This window comes from Marmota monax, unplaced genomic scaffold, assembly GCF_021218885.2.
Source record: "Marmota monax isolate L192 unplaced genomic scaffold, Marmota_monax_Labrador192_F-V1.1 WCK01_AAM20220418_F8-fsc00474, whole genome shotgun sequence".
Taxonomy (NCBI): Eukaryota; Metazoa; Chordata; class Mammalia; order Rodentia; family Sciuridae; genus Marmota; species Marmota monax.
The window spans coordinates 38,470-53,399 of record NW_026692897.1 but is presented as its reverse complement, the minus strand read 5'-3'; the positions used below and the strand labels follow the sequence as shown (position 1 = coordinate 53,399).

The window sequence follows — 14,930 nt, the reverse complement described above, 5'->3', positions numbered from 1 at the left end:
GGAAGGCGGGAGATTGGGGACCCACCCCGAAGGCCGCCCAATAGAGAGGATGAGGGCAAATAAGAGGGCCAATCAGGAAGGGCACGGGGGGCGGGCACGCTCGGCGCGAAGTCAACCCGGGAATTCCGAAGGAGGGGTCGACTCTGCCCGCGCGCAGAGGCTGCGCCCCTCCCTGCCTCAGCTTCCTGGCTGTCAAACTGCTGCGAGAGCGGGAGCGGGAGCACTGGCCTTTTTGAGAAGGATATTGCCTGGAGCACAGACCATTCCGAGACTGCACTACGCGGGTAGATCTGAAACTGGGCTGGTGCCGGGACGTAAAAGGCCGTTTTGCCTTGCGGAATTTCAAGGAACTTCTTCCCGTTTGATCCCATCCAGAGAAGCCGGGACGTAAGGAGTTCGATCCATTTTGTTGAATCATTTAGGGGCCCTTTTGCACTGTCCTTTAGAGTGACAGTGAATTCACTTGGGTTGGAGCTGAGCGAGGAATTGGCCAGAAGAGCGGGGCGCGGTCGAATGGGAGGGGTGCTCTTATCTGGAGAAGCAAGTCTGACAGCAAGCTTCTCTTCTCCCGATTATACTGTGATACGTTCGTATCGCATTTTCATGTTTGTATAACAGGATCGCTCCCCCCGCCCCCCACCACACACCGTACACCTCAGTTTGCATTTTCCCAGAAGCTGCCTAACATACGATTCGTTGCCTTGCACAGATTGGAGGCTCCCCGGATGTTTGATGGCCTAAGGATCCAGCTTAACTGAGGTGTCATAGGACGTGTTCCTGTTTTTGTATTGGGCCAGCACCCTCCCGGAATTCTTTAGTTGCAAATTTGCTTTGTAATCAACTTTATACTGCATTCAGTCTACTTGAGCTCTGAATTTTCACTACTCGACCTGTGTACTCAAGGTTGAAATTACACACAACCCAACTCACTTTTCAAACTGAAAAGTTAACTATTAAGCTAGAGGTGCATGTCTGAGGTGTGGAAAAGGTGATGGATTCCTGAGAAATAAGGTGGTGTGGAGGGGGCACCGCCCATGCTACCCTGCTTCCAACTACTACGCATAGGGGGTGGCAGGGGCGGTGATCTCTACACCTTCCATCCCCCCACTGGGGCTGGCTGCACCTATCGCTTGGGCTGCAGGGCCGACCTATGTGATGTGGCCCTGCGGCCCCAGCAGGAACCTGGTCTCATCTCTGGAATCCACGCAGAGCTGCATGCTGAGCGCCGGGGTGATGACTGGAGGGTTAGTGTGGAAGACCACAGCAGCCAAGGTAAGCCTTGAGAGGGGTAGTTTTTCCCCAAGGCAGTTCCAGGTTGGAGTAAGCGGATAGAAGATCTTCTGGGAACCTGTCATCTGCCTCCCCAAATCACTATCAAGTTGGACAGTCAGTCTAGTTCTTGAATTTCCATCAGAAGCATGCACTGTCAACTCTGTAGAACTTAAATGCTCTATTTAGGGCTTGGTGGATCAAGGGCACAGGTCATCATCTGGGTAGTGTCACAGTGGGCAAGTTTTGGGGCCAAGCTCAGGATTGACTGTTTTCATCTTTGCTGAGGTATCTTGTTCCTGTTAGATGACTCATAATGATGATCTGCACATGTGTTTTTCCTTCCTACTAAAGGCAGCCACGGAAGGCTAGGGCTCAGTTGTGTTCTGCCACTGGCTCCTGGTAAAACCCTGATCAGGCCTGTCACTCCACTTCCCCAGGTCTTAGTTTCCTTTATATAACATAAAGTTTGGTAAAGTCAATGCTGGGGGTGCTGTAAACATTAGACTATAGTAGCCAACATTCATTTAGTCACCAGCTAGATATTTCTAAAGCGCATTCAATGTGGAAGACACTAACACCCTCAATTAACAGCTGAGGAAAATTAGGCACAAAGGTTAATAAACAGCTGATAAATGGCAGAGCCAGAATCTGAACCAGTCTGAGGCTATCCTAAGTAAGCATGAGAGTTGGACCTAAGCACTTTGGGAGGAGCTTCCAGCTATGGAGATCACAGGTGGTGTTATTTGCCAAGGGGTTTAGAATGTGAGGGAGAATTTGATTCTCTTTCCTGTGTCCCCTGAAAAAAAATCAAACAGGTCCTTTTTTCTCTACTCCTGATTGGTCATTTCTGTTCTTGTCATTGTTTCATGCCCCACCATCAACAGGGACTTTGGTCAATAATGTCCGACTCCCAAGGGGCCACAGATTGGAGCTGAGTGATGGTGACCTCCTGACCTTTGGCCCTGAAAGGCCTCCTGGAACCAGCCCCTCGGAGTTCTACTTCATGTTCCAACAAGTCCGGGTCAAACCTCAGGACTTTGCTGCCATTACAATCCCACGGTCTAGGGGAGAAGCCAGGGCTGGTTTCCTGCCCATGCTGCCCTCCCAGGGGGCCCCACAGCGGCCCCTCAGCACCCTCTCCCCTGCTCCTAAGGCTACACTGATCCTCAACTCCATCGGAAGCCTCAGCAAGATCCAGCCCCAGCCTCTCACCTTCTCCCGGAGTGGGGGTGGGCCACAGAGCCTGCCTGTTCCCACTCCAGCTGGGGAAGTGGGTACCACGCCTGCCCCACCCCCAAGAAATCGGAGAAAATCAGCTCACAGAGTGTTGGCAGAATTGGACGATGAGAGTGAGGCTCCTGAGAGCCCCCAACCAGTCCTCACAGAGCCCAGGAAGAAACTCCGTGTAGAGAAAACCCCACTGACACCCAGTGGGTAAGTGGCACACTCAGTGTCAGCCTACTCTCACTATTTCACTGCCTTTGATTCCTTTTTAAGAGTCTCAGGCTGTGGAACCCCACTGCTTAGGAGGTGAACAGATAGAATTGATCTTAGAATGGCAGGAGCTGGGTTAACTCTGACATACATACATATATATACAGGAGGAAGCAAGTTGGTATTGCGGTATTGGTTAAAATAGGAGTGTAGGAAAAAATAAATAAAACTTGGCAAAGGATGGTAGTGCACACCTGTAATCCCAGTTACTTGGGAGACTGAGACATGAGGATCAAATTTCAGAACAGCCTGGGCAATTTGACAAGAGCCAGTCTCAAAGAAGAATCCTGGTCCGCTTAGTGTTAGCGTTTTCCTAGTGTGTAGGAGGTCCTGGGCACTACCCCCAGCACAGTAAATAAAGTTATGAACTCCTTGTCTACTGACATCCTGTTGTTTGGGGTTAAATTTGGGGCCTCAGGCATGCTAGCTAGGCATGCACTCTGCTACTAATCTATACCCCAATCCTAAATCGTTTTTATTCATTTATTTTTGGTGCTAGGGACTGAACCAAGGGGTACTCTTACCATCAAGCCACATCCCCAGCCCTCTATTTTGATACAGGGTTTCATTAAGTTGCCCAGGCTGACCTGGATCCTCCTGCCTCCGCCTCCTGAGTAACTGGGACTACAGGTGTGCACCACCATAGCAGAAAGTCCCTTTTTACATTGAGGACTTGCACCTTTCTCCTAGTGCTTAAAGACAGGGAATTAAATTTCCAAGGCTCACATTATCTAGTGAGTCTTTCTAGATCCACCCTATGTTATCCAGGGCCAAGGTCTAGGTTTTTCCTACAGGTTTTCAATGACCCTGGTATTTGTTGCTTCCTTTAGAAATCGACGTGGCCGTCCTCGGAAGCACCCAGTGAGCACCCCCATGACTCACCCTGTAATTGGGGATGGGGAACCTTGTGCAGCCCCTTGTTGCAGCCTGCCCCAAGAAGAGACAGTGGCCTGGGTTCAGTGTGATGGTTGTGACATCTGGTACCATGTGGCTTGTGTTGGCTGCAGCATCCAGGCTGCCAGGGAGGCAGATTTCCGATGCCCAGGGTGTTGTGTTGGGATCCAAACCTAACATCCACCACCAAGGCACTAGAGGACAGAACTGGCACCTCCTATCCAGGATTGAACACAGTAGTGTGCAAATGGATCCTAAGAAATGCTTCCCTTCTTTCCTTCCCTCCACAGGAGGGAATGACCACAAGGAGAGGTCCATTGCTATGGACACTGATTCAGGGCCTGAAGCAGGCCCTCATGGCCAAGGTGGTTTCCTGCCAAAGAAAGTGCTGCCTCTCCAGAAGTTGCCAATGAGCTGGAAATTCCCACTGTTACAAGCTGTAAGGCCTTGTTGTCATGGACACCAGAATATATCATCCAGCACATATCATCTGCAGAAGCTATGCCTGGGAAGAAACAAGAGGGAGTTGCTAATGTCCTTGAATGGCATCTATCTAATACACTCTAGGAAAATCAAGGGCACAGTCCTGCCTGCCCCCAACTTCCTTATACTGCTTAGTCCTCTCCCTGACCGTATCTCTGATCTGGCTTTTCAGAGCTTTGCTTTTATTTCCAAATAAAAACCAAGCAGCTTCATTCACTCTTTGCTCTTCTTATGGCTCTGATATTGTTTTCCAACTTTGGGAAGAATAGACTTGGTAAGGTCTTGGAGAACTAATCCAGTTTCTTAAGGGAAGGAGGGAAGAGAAATACAAACCATACAAACCTGTTCATTGGAAAGGCTTGAATATGTGGGATAAGCTAGAGATACGTATCAGGGGAAAAAGAGGAATGGAAATTACAGGGAAAATATCTACTTCCATTAAAATAAGATAGTTGAGATTTAATTCACAAGGATGAATTTTATAGGCTTCACCAGGAAAAAAGAAAAGCTGGTGAACCAGCTATAGCAGAAGCTGATCTGGTCCAGTGTGGATTAACCTCTTAACCCATGTACATATCATACATGTGATGGTGTAAAATGGGCCTTGCACCAAGCCAAGATACTGCTGGAGTCTACAGCCACCCTGAACACTACCGATCTGGTCTGATATTGCTGAGTGTTGCATCCTTTCTATAATTTGTATGAGAAAAGCTGTATTTTGACCTATTCTATTGCAACCTGTATGTCCATCCTCTTTCTTCTGAGACTCACCAAACCCACATTTTGCCCACATTAAGGAAACCATTCCAAAGTCCCCTAATTAACTAGTCGCAGAACCAGGAATAAGAAGGTATATAGCAAGTTACTTAGGAATAGTATGTAAGTGGAACTCAAATGGACTCTGGTAACAAGAAAATACAGTGGGCTAGGGTTGTGGCTCAGTGGTAGTGTGCTTGCCTAGCATGTGTGAGGCACTGGGTTTGATTCTCAGCACCGCATACAAGCAAATAAATAAATAAAGGTCCATCAATAACTAATAAAAATATTTTAGAAAAAGAAAATACAAGGGGGCTGGGCACAGTAGCTCATGCCTATAATCCCAGCAGCTCAGGAGAATGAGACAGGAGGATTGGCTAGTTCAAAGCTAGCCTCAGCAAAAAAGCAAGTCGCTAAGCAACTCAGGGGGAGTTTTTAATTAGGGTGACATGCAGTGGAAGTTGTATTGGGAGACTTGATTTCTTAGTATACAGCCACTGAGGATTTCCAGAGTAGCACAGGTAAAATCAGCTCCTAATAGGTAACAGGGAACATGGTAACTACATCTGTTGGTATTCAATTTAAATACTCGAAGACCCCAAGGACTAGCTTAAGCTTCTAAGATCCTCTACAAAAAAACAGGGGTTCCAATTTCAACTCTCTTAGGCAGTGAGAAGTTAGTTTATTCTAGAGATTGAATCCAGGGGCACTTCACCATTAAGCCAGTCCATTTTTATTTTGAGATAAGGTGTTGCTAAATTGCTGAGACTAGCCTCAAACTTGTGAGCCCCCTGCCTCAGCCTCCCAAGTTGCTGGAAAGATCTTGAATAGTTGAAATGGCACGTCAGTTTCAGGGTCACAGGTATGACAGCAGTTAGTATCTAACACCAGATTTCTCTAGTGCCCTTCAATAATTAAAAGAGGATAAACCAAAGACAAATTTATCTATCTACTGTGTCCCAGGCTTCTTTATTATTTAAGAACAAAGTATGAGTGATGTGGGGATTAAAATCAAGAGCATCATTGAACTTCACCTTCCCTCCAACCAGTTCCCCAACTCCTCACCCCACCCTTTGTGCTTCCAATTCCTTCCTTAGTGAATGAAGAACTTAATCCCAAAAGCCCTGGTCCGGACTCCAGGTTCTCTCCCTAGCTCCTCTTTCCTCTGCCCCCGTACCTGGGAAAGGCAGGTACCTCAGTTTGAATGCATGGGAGAGCCCAGAGTGGTGACAGAGACAGAGGGAAAGGCTTCCCCCTCAGGAAAAGGAACCGGGGAATAGAGTGTGGTGAAGTGAGGGCTTCCATAACCTGAGGTACCAAAATGGGGCCCTGGGGCCAGAGGAAAGGATACAGGTCCCCCTGAGAAAGGAGAAGCTGCAGCCTCAAAATCCTCTCGTTGGGAATAATCAATGCTTGATCGTTTGCCCTTCTGGCGCCGGTTACAGAACCACACTCGGACCACCTGGGAGTGGATGACACAGGAGAGTGACATTAGACTATAAGCTCCTGGAGTTGGGTCTGGCTTTGCTTGATCATTTCACCCAAAGCCCAAGTGGCAGGAGGAGGAGCTAGAGCTAGAGAAAAGGGAGTGGCAACTGGGGAGGCAGAGAGATGGCGTGGACAGGGACAGGTGCACTCACGTCCTTCTCAAGCCCTAGCTGTTCAGCAATGTGGCTGATCTGCTGCAGGGTGGGTTTTGGGCACTGCAGGAACATGTTCTCCAGGTTGCCTCTCACTCGGTTCTCGATACTTGTTCGCTTTCTCTTCCGGGCTTGCAGTAGGGTCTCCGCTTTGCATATCTAGGCAGGTAGGGAAGGGGTGACAAGGTCAGGCTTTGAACCTTCTGAACAACAGCACCACATTGAGGGGTCAGTGACATGAAAGCACATTGCTAAGGAGACAGTGACTGGATTGGTCCCCAGAGCTAGAGGGTATGAAAAATGAGGAAATTGGAAGGGAGGGTTTAGATCACCTAACAGAATGAAAGGATTATACTCCATCCCATTGAGAAGTGCTGCCCTGGGCTGGGGAAGGAATTGTAGCTCAATGGTAGAATGTGAGGGCCAGGCTCTGGATTCAATCCCTAGCAGACAAAGAAAGGGAGAGAGAGAGACTGCTGCCCCCAAGTGGTAGAGCAAGAGCTGCAGGCCAGGGAGGGAAGCAATGGAGACTGGGCTGACTCAACAGGTCCCAGTGCATCCTTCCCGCTCTCACCTCCTGAAGGTTCTCATTGTTGTCTGCTTCCTCCACCCACTTCTGCAGCAGGGGCCGCAGCTTGCACATGTTCTTGAAACTGAGCTGCAGAGCCTCAAAGCGGCAGATGGTCGTTTGGCTGAACACCTTCCCTGGGAGAGGCCAATTGAAAAAGAAGCACATTAGGCAGGGTCCCTGGTAACCTCAAGACCCAGGTGGTCCTCACAAGCTCCCAAACCAGAGTCCAGCTTCTTCCCAGAGGCAGCTCAAGACCAAGTGTCTTCTCCCTCCCTCCCTCCCCCATACCCCCCGGAGAGGAGTGGGGATAGGAACTGCCCTGACACCCTGCCCACACTTTCTTGGTGGAGAAGACCTAAAATTAGGGGAGATGCGGTCCCTGTGGATCAGAACATGCTGAGGGGGACCCACCAAAGAGAACCCCCAGGGTAAGCCCCACATCGGCCTGAGTATATCCCAGATTGATCCTCTTCTGCTTCAGCAGCTTGGCAAATTCCTCAAGTTCTTTCTGCAAAGCTTGGATATCTTGGGACTGCATAAAAAATGGCAGAGGACTTATAAGAACATAGACACACTCTAAACAAACAAACAAACAAAAACCCAAAAACCACACAGGGTTTTTGAATCTGACTGAGGCCCCAAGGAATGGTCTGTGAAGTATCTCAGCCTCCCAAGACACCCACATAACCTCTAGAAATAGCTCATTTATAAATGTCTAGTTCACCCATTTACTGCTCTTCCCCCAGAAACTGGCACATCTAATAGATATTAAACACCATGCAAGGGACGAAAAGACGGGCCTAGGCTCCATGAGAATACCTGACAGATTATGTAATGACTCCTGTCTGCTAACTCTGGCCTTAGGATGGACTCTGACTCACAAATCACTCTCCCCCACCCCCATTTGAGAATAGAGAAATAGAGGATGATATCTGTCTGAATCTAAGTTCAATACAGCCCCAGGGCCCCAAACTAGGACATGACATGCAGACACAAACATACTACAGTAATTAGCCAGGTACAGTGGCACATGCCTGTAATGCCAGCAACTCAGGAGGCTGGGGGCAGGAGGATCCCAAGTTCAAGGCTAAGCCTGAGCAACTTGGCAAGCTCCTGTCTCAAAATAAAAAAGGGCTAGGGATATAGCTTAGTAGAGTGCCCTTGGTTCAATATCCAGTACTATAAAAATAAAAAGTCTTGGGGAATCATTATGTACAACTATAATGCACCAATAAAAAGTGTGTAAAGATTTTTTTAAAAACACACAAAAAAAGACCTGAGGATGTAGCTCAGCTGTAAACCAACCCCCTCCCAGTTCCACAGCACTGCAAATAAACAAAAAAAACATGAATAGTATTTTCTATATACTTGATTATCAATCTTAAAGGCTCATTTATGCTTAATTTTTAACTTTATCTTTTTTGTAATATATAAGCACTCTCACTGGTAAATCAACAGATTTATTGAGTACCTTCTATAAACCAGTAGTTACACAAAGTAGACAAAAAGTCTTTTGACTTTATAAAGTTTACATTCCAATGTGGCAAAATAAATTACTATCCTACATAGAAGTGCCAAGGAAATAAATCAAGTAGGGGTAAGGTACAGGAATGGAGTACAGCAGGATAGGAAATTATCTTTTTTTTTTTTTTTGGTGATGCTGGAGATTGAATCCAGAACATTCTGAATACTGGGCAAGGTTTCTACCACTGAGCCTTATTTTAAATTGTCATCCCCCAGCCCAGGAGGATGACAATTTAAAATAAGAATTCAAAGAAAGTGATATTTGATGAGTTCAGAGGAAGAAGAGCTGGACAGATCTTGCAGATGCAATAGCAACTTCGATTTACCAAGTGAAATGATCCAACTCTTCTTGGGTATTTTAAAACACTGACTCAAACTGATAGGTTGTCCAGAGACTATGAGGAAGCAAAGGTTTAACTAGGAAGGCTTTTGCTGTGGTCCCAGACATTAGTGGCTGGAACCAGAGAAGTAGGACATGTTAGACGCAGGATGAACTTCGAAGGTAAAGATAACATTGTTTCCTAAGTTGTTGGATGGGAAAGGAGCAAAAACAGCTGGTTCTGGCCATAAGCAACTGATGAGGTGGGGCGGTGGGGGCCAACAAAGAAGACAAAAAAATGCAGTTGTCACTTGATGTCTAAATGGCACGTGAGCCTTGAGGGTGGGTAAGAGGAAGGAAGGGTAGATAGAACAGAAGTTGAGGTTTAAGGACTGAGCCCTGGGGCACTCCAGTGTAGGAGCAAAGCAGAAGCAGCTAGTAAAAACCTACATAGCCTTTGCAGTCCGGGAATGCTTAAGGAAAGTATTTCAATGGTGACTGTATCAGATTCAAACAGACAAACTTTCAATACCAGTTTCTGCTCAGCCAGTGTCTTCTTAGCTTTTCCAAATCCTATTTTTGCCTCATGTTAACAGTTGGGACACGTGAAATAAGCTAATAATGCCTCCCTAGGAATTTCTGTGATAGCTAATGAGATAATGATGTATAAACTGAGCACACAGCCAGGTATTTAGGCAGTGGACCCCAATTGCCAGCCATTATTATTCAACAATCACCTCCTGTAAAGAGACTGGGGCTACTCTCTCACACCTGAATTCACTTACACCTACTCTGAGGGCGAAGGCTTTGTACTAGATCTCTCTAACAGCTTACACTTTTTGCTTTGGAGGACTGGAAGATGCTTAGTCCCCAGGGGGGCTGGAGGCCTTCTTCTCCCTCAGCAAACCCTGCGCACTTTACAAAAAGGCCTGTAGGAAACTTCTCCCACGATTTTCTTCTTCTTTATAACTTACGGAAGTGAGGCTGAAATTGATCAAATTAGTACTTCCAGCTCCCTTCAAGGGGACACCAAGGTGTGTGTTTAATATCATGGTGACTCACAGGCAGGAGGCAGAGGTCAAAGACCTACAGGCCCTAAATTTGACTGGAGGTAAACCATACTCCACAAGTCTACACAAGGCCCAAACAGGACCTCCTATCAGAAACTAGGCACACCCTACCCTTTCAAGAACAATAACTCTGGGATAAGCACTGTTTTTACCTTCAGGCCACGCTCAACCTTAAGGCCAAGATCCTAGATTTGATAAGGATCAAGTTTTCCAAAAGGGCTAAGGGCGGGAGAGTCCAAACCTACCCCAGGCCCAAGCCGGTGCTAGCCTGGTATTGAGCGAGTGAACTGACCCTGGGCAGATAAGGGCCAGAGTTGAAGAAAGGACCAGTCTTGTTCAGCTGCAGATTCTTCCCGGTAATTTCAACTTCTAGTTTTCATCTTGTCTCTCAGGAGTGCCTGCAATCACCACACCCCCCTCCATGCCTAGGGTAGACAATCCTGCCTGCACCCCTCAGGTTCCAGGCCTGGGCAGCTGCAGGTCACCACTTCCCCCTCATCTCTGCCCTTGCCAGCCCAGCCAGTTCCCCATGGCATCTCACTCACCTCCTCAGGGTTTTGATCCACCTTCTCCTTCTCCACTTTCACAACAGCAGGGTGAGCAATGCAGGGCTCGGGGGAGGCCCCCTCAGAGTTGCTCTCCATCCCAGCTCCCACCTCAACCTCAGGCTGAGAGGTCTCCAGGCCACCGTGGGGAATCAGGCCCTTTCCAACCTGAGGTCCACAGTATGCCATCCCTCCACAGAAGTCGTGGGGCGGAGGGTATGAGGGAATCCCCCACACCTCCGAACCTGGCCCAACTCCTGGCCCGATTCCTGGACCACCGGGAGGGCCTGGGAAGCTTAGCCACGTCCGATGGTCAATCCAGCCTGGCTCTGGCCCTCCTGGCCCATCACCCCCACCGCCCGGAGGGGGCGAGAAGGCAAAGTCCGAAGCCAGATGTCCGGCCATGGGTTAAAAGGGCACCCCAAACCGGGGCCCTGAAAAAATAAGGGCTCACCAAGGAACAGCTCAACACCTCTCTCCCTCCCCAATCCCACCCACTAGCCTTGACCTCTGGCCCCGCCCCCTGGATGGGTGGAGGAGAGAGTGGTGGGGGGTGGGAGAAACTGAGGCGAAGAATGTTTGCCTTTTGGTAGAGGTGCTGTCAGTGGTAGGAGAAATCAGGGGGTACCCAACTGGGCACCCCTCTAAGACCCCCTGGGGCCTTCCCCTTCAACTCCCAACTCTCAGGCCCGGTACATCTCAGAGATGTCTGGGATCCCCTCTTTGTATTCTTCATGAGCCAGGTGCTTGACCTCCTCTCCAAAGACCCTCTACATTGCCCTCTCATTGGGGTTCACCCAGCCACACTCTCAGCTCTTTAAGCACTTATTGAACACGAATGTGCCAAGCACTTTTAGGGGCCACCCTTGATTCATTAACAACCACAAACACAAACACACTGGCCAGCTGCCCTCCTCTAGCTCCCCTACCCCCATCCAGAAACCTAGTCCTTCCTCTGCAGATACTGGCCAAATCCAGTTATCCTGCAGCCTCAGATGCCTGCCACCAATCTACCCAGCCTGCCACATATTCCACAAAGCCTCTATTCCATACCCTGGTCCTGTGGCTCCAGAGTCCCCTCACCTAACAGGTTCACTGATTATTTTCGCCCCAAACACACACTTCCCCTTATAGGGACCAGGCTCTGGATTGACTGAGCCTGTTTTCCAACCCAGGTCCAGACGGAGGGAACTGACAACTAAAAGACCTGAACATCAGGTCCCCATTCCTCCCGGCCAGAGACTCAGACATTTAATACAGCAGCAGGCCCAATTCCCCCTCCCCCACTTCCCCATCCAGGCCTCCAATCCTAGTTCCTGGGTGGAGAAAACCAAAGGGGTGGGGGGTATGTGGAGAAAAAAAATATCTGACTTCAGGTTCAAAGAGGCCTGGGAGGCACTGGGGGAAGGGGCAGGACAATGGCCTTGGCTGTACAATCCCAGTCCCCAGAGGGGGCAGCTCTAACCCTAAACAAGTGCTCAACCATTGAATGGACCAGGATGGCTCCCCTGGGGACAACTTCCTGCTCCCCAACCCCCCCAGCTCCAATCCCTCACACACAATCCCCCTCTGAGCGCCCCAGCAAACCGCCCCCCACTATCCCCTCAAAGACTGAGCCTCAGACAGGCAACAGGAGCCTCCTGCCAGGACCCAGGATTCTGTACCCTCTTCCTCTGGAGACTAGGTATCCAGCCTCGGCACCCACCCATCCCCCAGCCCCCCAGGTCACGGGATGTGCTTTGTTTAGGGGGACTGGCAGGCAGCGGAAAGACACTGAGAAGATAGTGATTTGGAGGAGGGGTGCAGGAAACCTTCCCTAAGCTGTCCTCAGTCTATTTTTCTGGGCCTATCTGAGCATCTTTGAGGGCTCATGCTGCTGGCCTAGTGCTCCATTCGGTTTGCAAGAGAATAGCCATTGGAATGCCTGTCTGCATGGGATAATATTTGTCTGTCTACTCCTAAAACTTATCCTAAATGAAGAAAGGCCCCAGAATAAATCAGTGAGATCCAGAAAGGCTCTGGACCAGAGTTCCCCAAAGCTTGAAAGGCCAGAATTTTGAGTGTGGGACCTCTACCAACTCCAGGCCTAGCCCAATTTGGTTTTATTGCTAGGGTCAGTGGCTCTGTCTGCCTTCTGGGAGACTGTCCCTTGGGAGCCCCCTGACTGTGGTCAGCTATCTTAATCTCGGAGGTATCTATGAGTCTTTTGAATTTGTTTCGTATTCTTCCCTCTGAGTCTGTTATATTGCCCCTGCTTATGTGCCCATATCTCCCTTCCATGTATACTTTTTGGTGTCTAACCATAGGCATGAATATCAATGCTTCCATATGGCAGTTTGAAGATCTACAAGGCTGTGGAGCTGGAGCCATGTTCACATCTCAGCCATTAACTTCCCCAAAGGCAGTTGATTAAGGGGCCTGGCGGGGGTGAAGAGATGAGTTTTGAAACTGGAGGAGCCCCTCCCCTGCCATCTCCTCAGCCCGCAGGACCGAGCCATCAGGGCACCTTTGTCATGCATTTTTCTGCTGTCTGCCTGGAAGACGGCCTCCTGGAGGAGGGGGAGGGGCAGGCTGAAATCCCTACACCAGAGCTTGCCCTTCTCTTAACTCCTAGAAACTCCCACTTGCTGCCTCTGCTTTCCAGGTGCCCTCTGCCCCAACTTCCTCATTTAATACCACCCTTGTTTTTTGGATTATAATTTGTGGTTGTTCTAGGCAGTGTTTCTGGCTAGGGCAAGAGGCCCTGGCTGCCTTGTGACTGGATATGTGAAGCAGGTCAGCCCATGCTTGCTGGAGTCTGACCTGGAATTTGGGAACTGGGCTGACAAAACTCTTCACATAAATCTTTTAGCACACTGTCAAGGACCTTTGGCTGGAGACCCAGAGACAGTAGGTGAGTTCCACCACACCTCATGTGGCACACTGGCATGGCTGTAAAATTATGAGGGTATGATGGGTGGCTTTGCTACCGAGAAACCAGCCACCCCTCCCTGCGGTTAAGGGCTGTGGTTTGACTGGAAAACCAGTTGAAATGACTCAGAGGGGGCTAATCGAACCAGAGCTAGGAAACTGCTAATTTTGACTTCTGGGTTCTGTCAATCTGAAGGCAAAAAGGGGGAAGACATAGGAGTTGAGAAGAGAAGTTTCAGGCCTGGCCTACCTTGGAGATGATCTCCCTTAATCTCAATTTACATAGCTTCCGCTGCTCACTGCAGACCAAGGCATGACTTCTCAGCAACAGGCTCCCCCTGGGACCTGCAAACTAAGCTCTTTTCCCAAATCCAGATACTGTGACCTAAATGGAGGAGTCAGCCCTCTGGTTTTAGTCTGCAGGGAGTGAGGAGGTGGGGAAGCTGAGAGGAACAGTTAGGGGTACACTAACAGGCCATAGACCAGGGTTCTAGGCTTCCCAGTCTGGCTCTGGCTTCCCAGTTAATGACACTTCCTTTTCTGTGCCTCAGTTTCCTCGCTGAATTTAGAGGACTTGGAATAAAATGAACTCTAAACTTCCTTCTACTCAGAAAATGCTGCTCCACTCCTATACACCCTCCTATCTTCCCTTTTCACTTAGATGACTCATAATATAGATTTCTCTCTGTGTACCTGTAAAAATAAATGGTCTTGGAGAGGTGAGAGAGGGGGAACCTGCTGGTACAGGCCTTCCCCACCCCTTACCTACCACTTCCAGATTGAAAACTCTGACAGGTTTTCCCCTCAAGGTTGATTAAACTTCATAAGGAGTTTGTGAATCCAATTTGGATTTGGTTCTCAGTGCTCAGGTGTCAATAAGAAACACATTCCATCCGGGCTTCGTGATGCATGTCTCAGCAACTCGAGAGGCTGAGGCAGGAAGATCACAGATTCAAAGCCAGCCTCAGCAAATTAGCAAGGATGTAAGCAACCTAGTGAGACCCTCTCTCAAAATAAAAAATAAAAAGGGCTGTGGCTGTGGCTCAGTGGTTAAGTGCTCCTGAATTCAAACCTTTGTACTAAAAAAAGAAAGAAAAATACATTCCAGGAGGTAAAACTCCTCATGGATAAATGAAGGGTGAGAGTGAAGGAAGAATAGAGGGAAGGAGAAGAGGACATGGATGGAGAGAAAAAATAGAGACAGGGATGTCCAATAATCCCTAAAGTAGCTTCCATCTTTAGTACTGTGAGCATCTCTGCTGACCTGCCCTTTCTCAGAGGAAGGTAGCTGCGGCTCCAAGTGACCTCTACACAAGCCAGAAACACACAGACATCCAGGCGAGGGGTTGCTTAGTTTGGGGAACCTGTTTGAGGCAAGAAAGCACATGGTAGGCAGGCACTGTGGAGCACACCTGTAATCCCAGCATCTCCGGAGGCTCAGACAAGAGGATT

General features: G+C 48.8%; 2 protein-coding genes across 3 annotated transcripts; one reads left to right on the top strand and one right to left on the bottom strand.

The window, feature by feature from the left end:
* The first annotated feature begins 111 nt into the window (after window positions 1-111).
* On the top strand, window positions 112-4,355 carry Tcf19 (transcription factor 19). 2 transcript variants are annotated; one of them, XM_046450828.1, is made up of 4 exons: window positions 112-387; window positions 710-1,272; window positions 2,157-2,706; window positions 3,597-3,942. In XM_046450828.1, the coding sequence occupies exons 2-4, from the start codon at window positions 1,035-1,037 to the stop codon at window positions 3,835-3,837; spliced, it is 1,029 nt and encodes a 342-aa protein (XP_046306784.1). In that variant the 5' UTR covers window positions 112-387; window positions 710-1,034; the 3' UTR covers window positions 3,838-3,942. The 2 variants fall into 2 exon arrangements, with proteins under 2 accessions (XP_046306784.1, XP_046306786.1); XM_046450830.2 differs by lacking the exon at window positions 3,597-3,942 and adding an exon at window positions 3,951-4,355 and having other exon boundaries at window positions 116-387.
* Window positions 4,356-5,625: 1,270 nt separating this feature from the next.
* Pou5f1 (POU class 5 homeobox 1) lies at window positions 5,626-10,973 on the bottom strand. The gene is made up of 5 exons (XM_046450821.2): window positions 10,569-10,973; window positions 7,522-7,642; window positions 7,114-7,244; window positions 6,540-6,698; window positions 5,626-6,361 (listed from the first exon to the last, which is right to left on the bottom strand). Exons 1-5 carry the CDS (start codon window positions 10,971-10,973, stop codon window positions 6,095-6,097), a joined length of 1,083 nt encoding a protein of 360 aa, XP_046306777.1. The 3' UTR covers window positions 5,626-6,094.
* Window positions 10,974-14,930: the final 3,957 nt, after the last annotated feature.

Excerpts from the sequence above, each read along its gene's own strand:
- Tcf19 (XM_046450828.1), top strand. The coding sequence starts at position 1,035 with ATGCTACCCTGCTTCCAACTACTACGCATAGGGGGTGGCAGGGGCGGT. Across the intron at positions 1,273-2,156 it reads GGAAGACCACAGCAGCCAAG|GGACTTTGGTCAATAATGTC; the intron begins GTAAGCCTTGAG and ends CACCATCAACAG. Across the intron at positions 2,707-3,596 it reads ACCCCACTGACACCCAGTGG|AAATCGACGTGGCCGTCCTC; the intron begins GTAAGTGGCACA and ends TGCTTCCTTTAG.
- Pou5f1 (XM_046450821.2), bottom strand. The coding sequence starts at position 10,973 with ATGGCCGGACATCTGGCTTCGGACTTTGCCTTCTCGCCCCCTCCGGGC. Across the intron at positions 7,643-10,568 it reads TGGATCAAAACCCTGAGGAG|TCCCAAGATATCCAAGCTTT; the intron begins GTGAGTGAGATG and ends TTTTTTATGCAG. Across the intron at positions 6,362-6,539 it reads AGCTAGGGCTTGAGAAGGAC|GTGGTCCGAGTGTGGTTCTG; the intron begins GTGAGTGCACCT and ends ATCCACTCCCAG.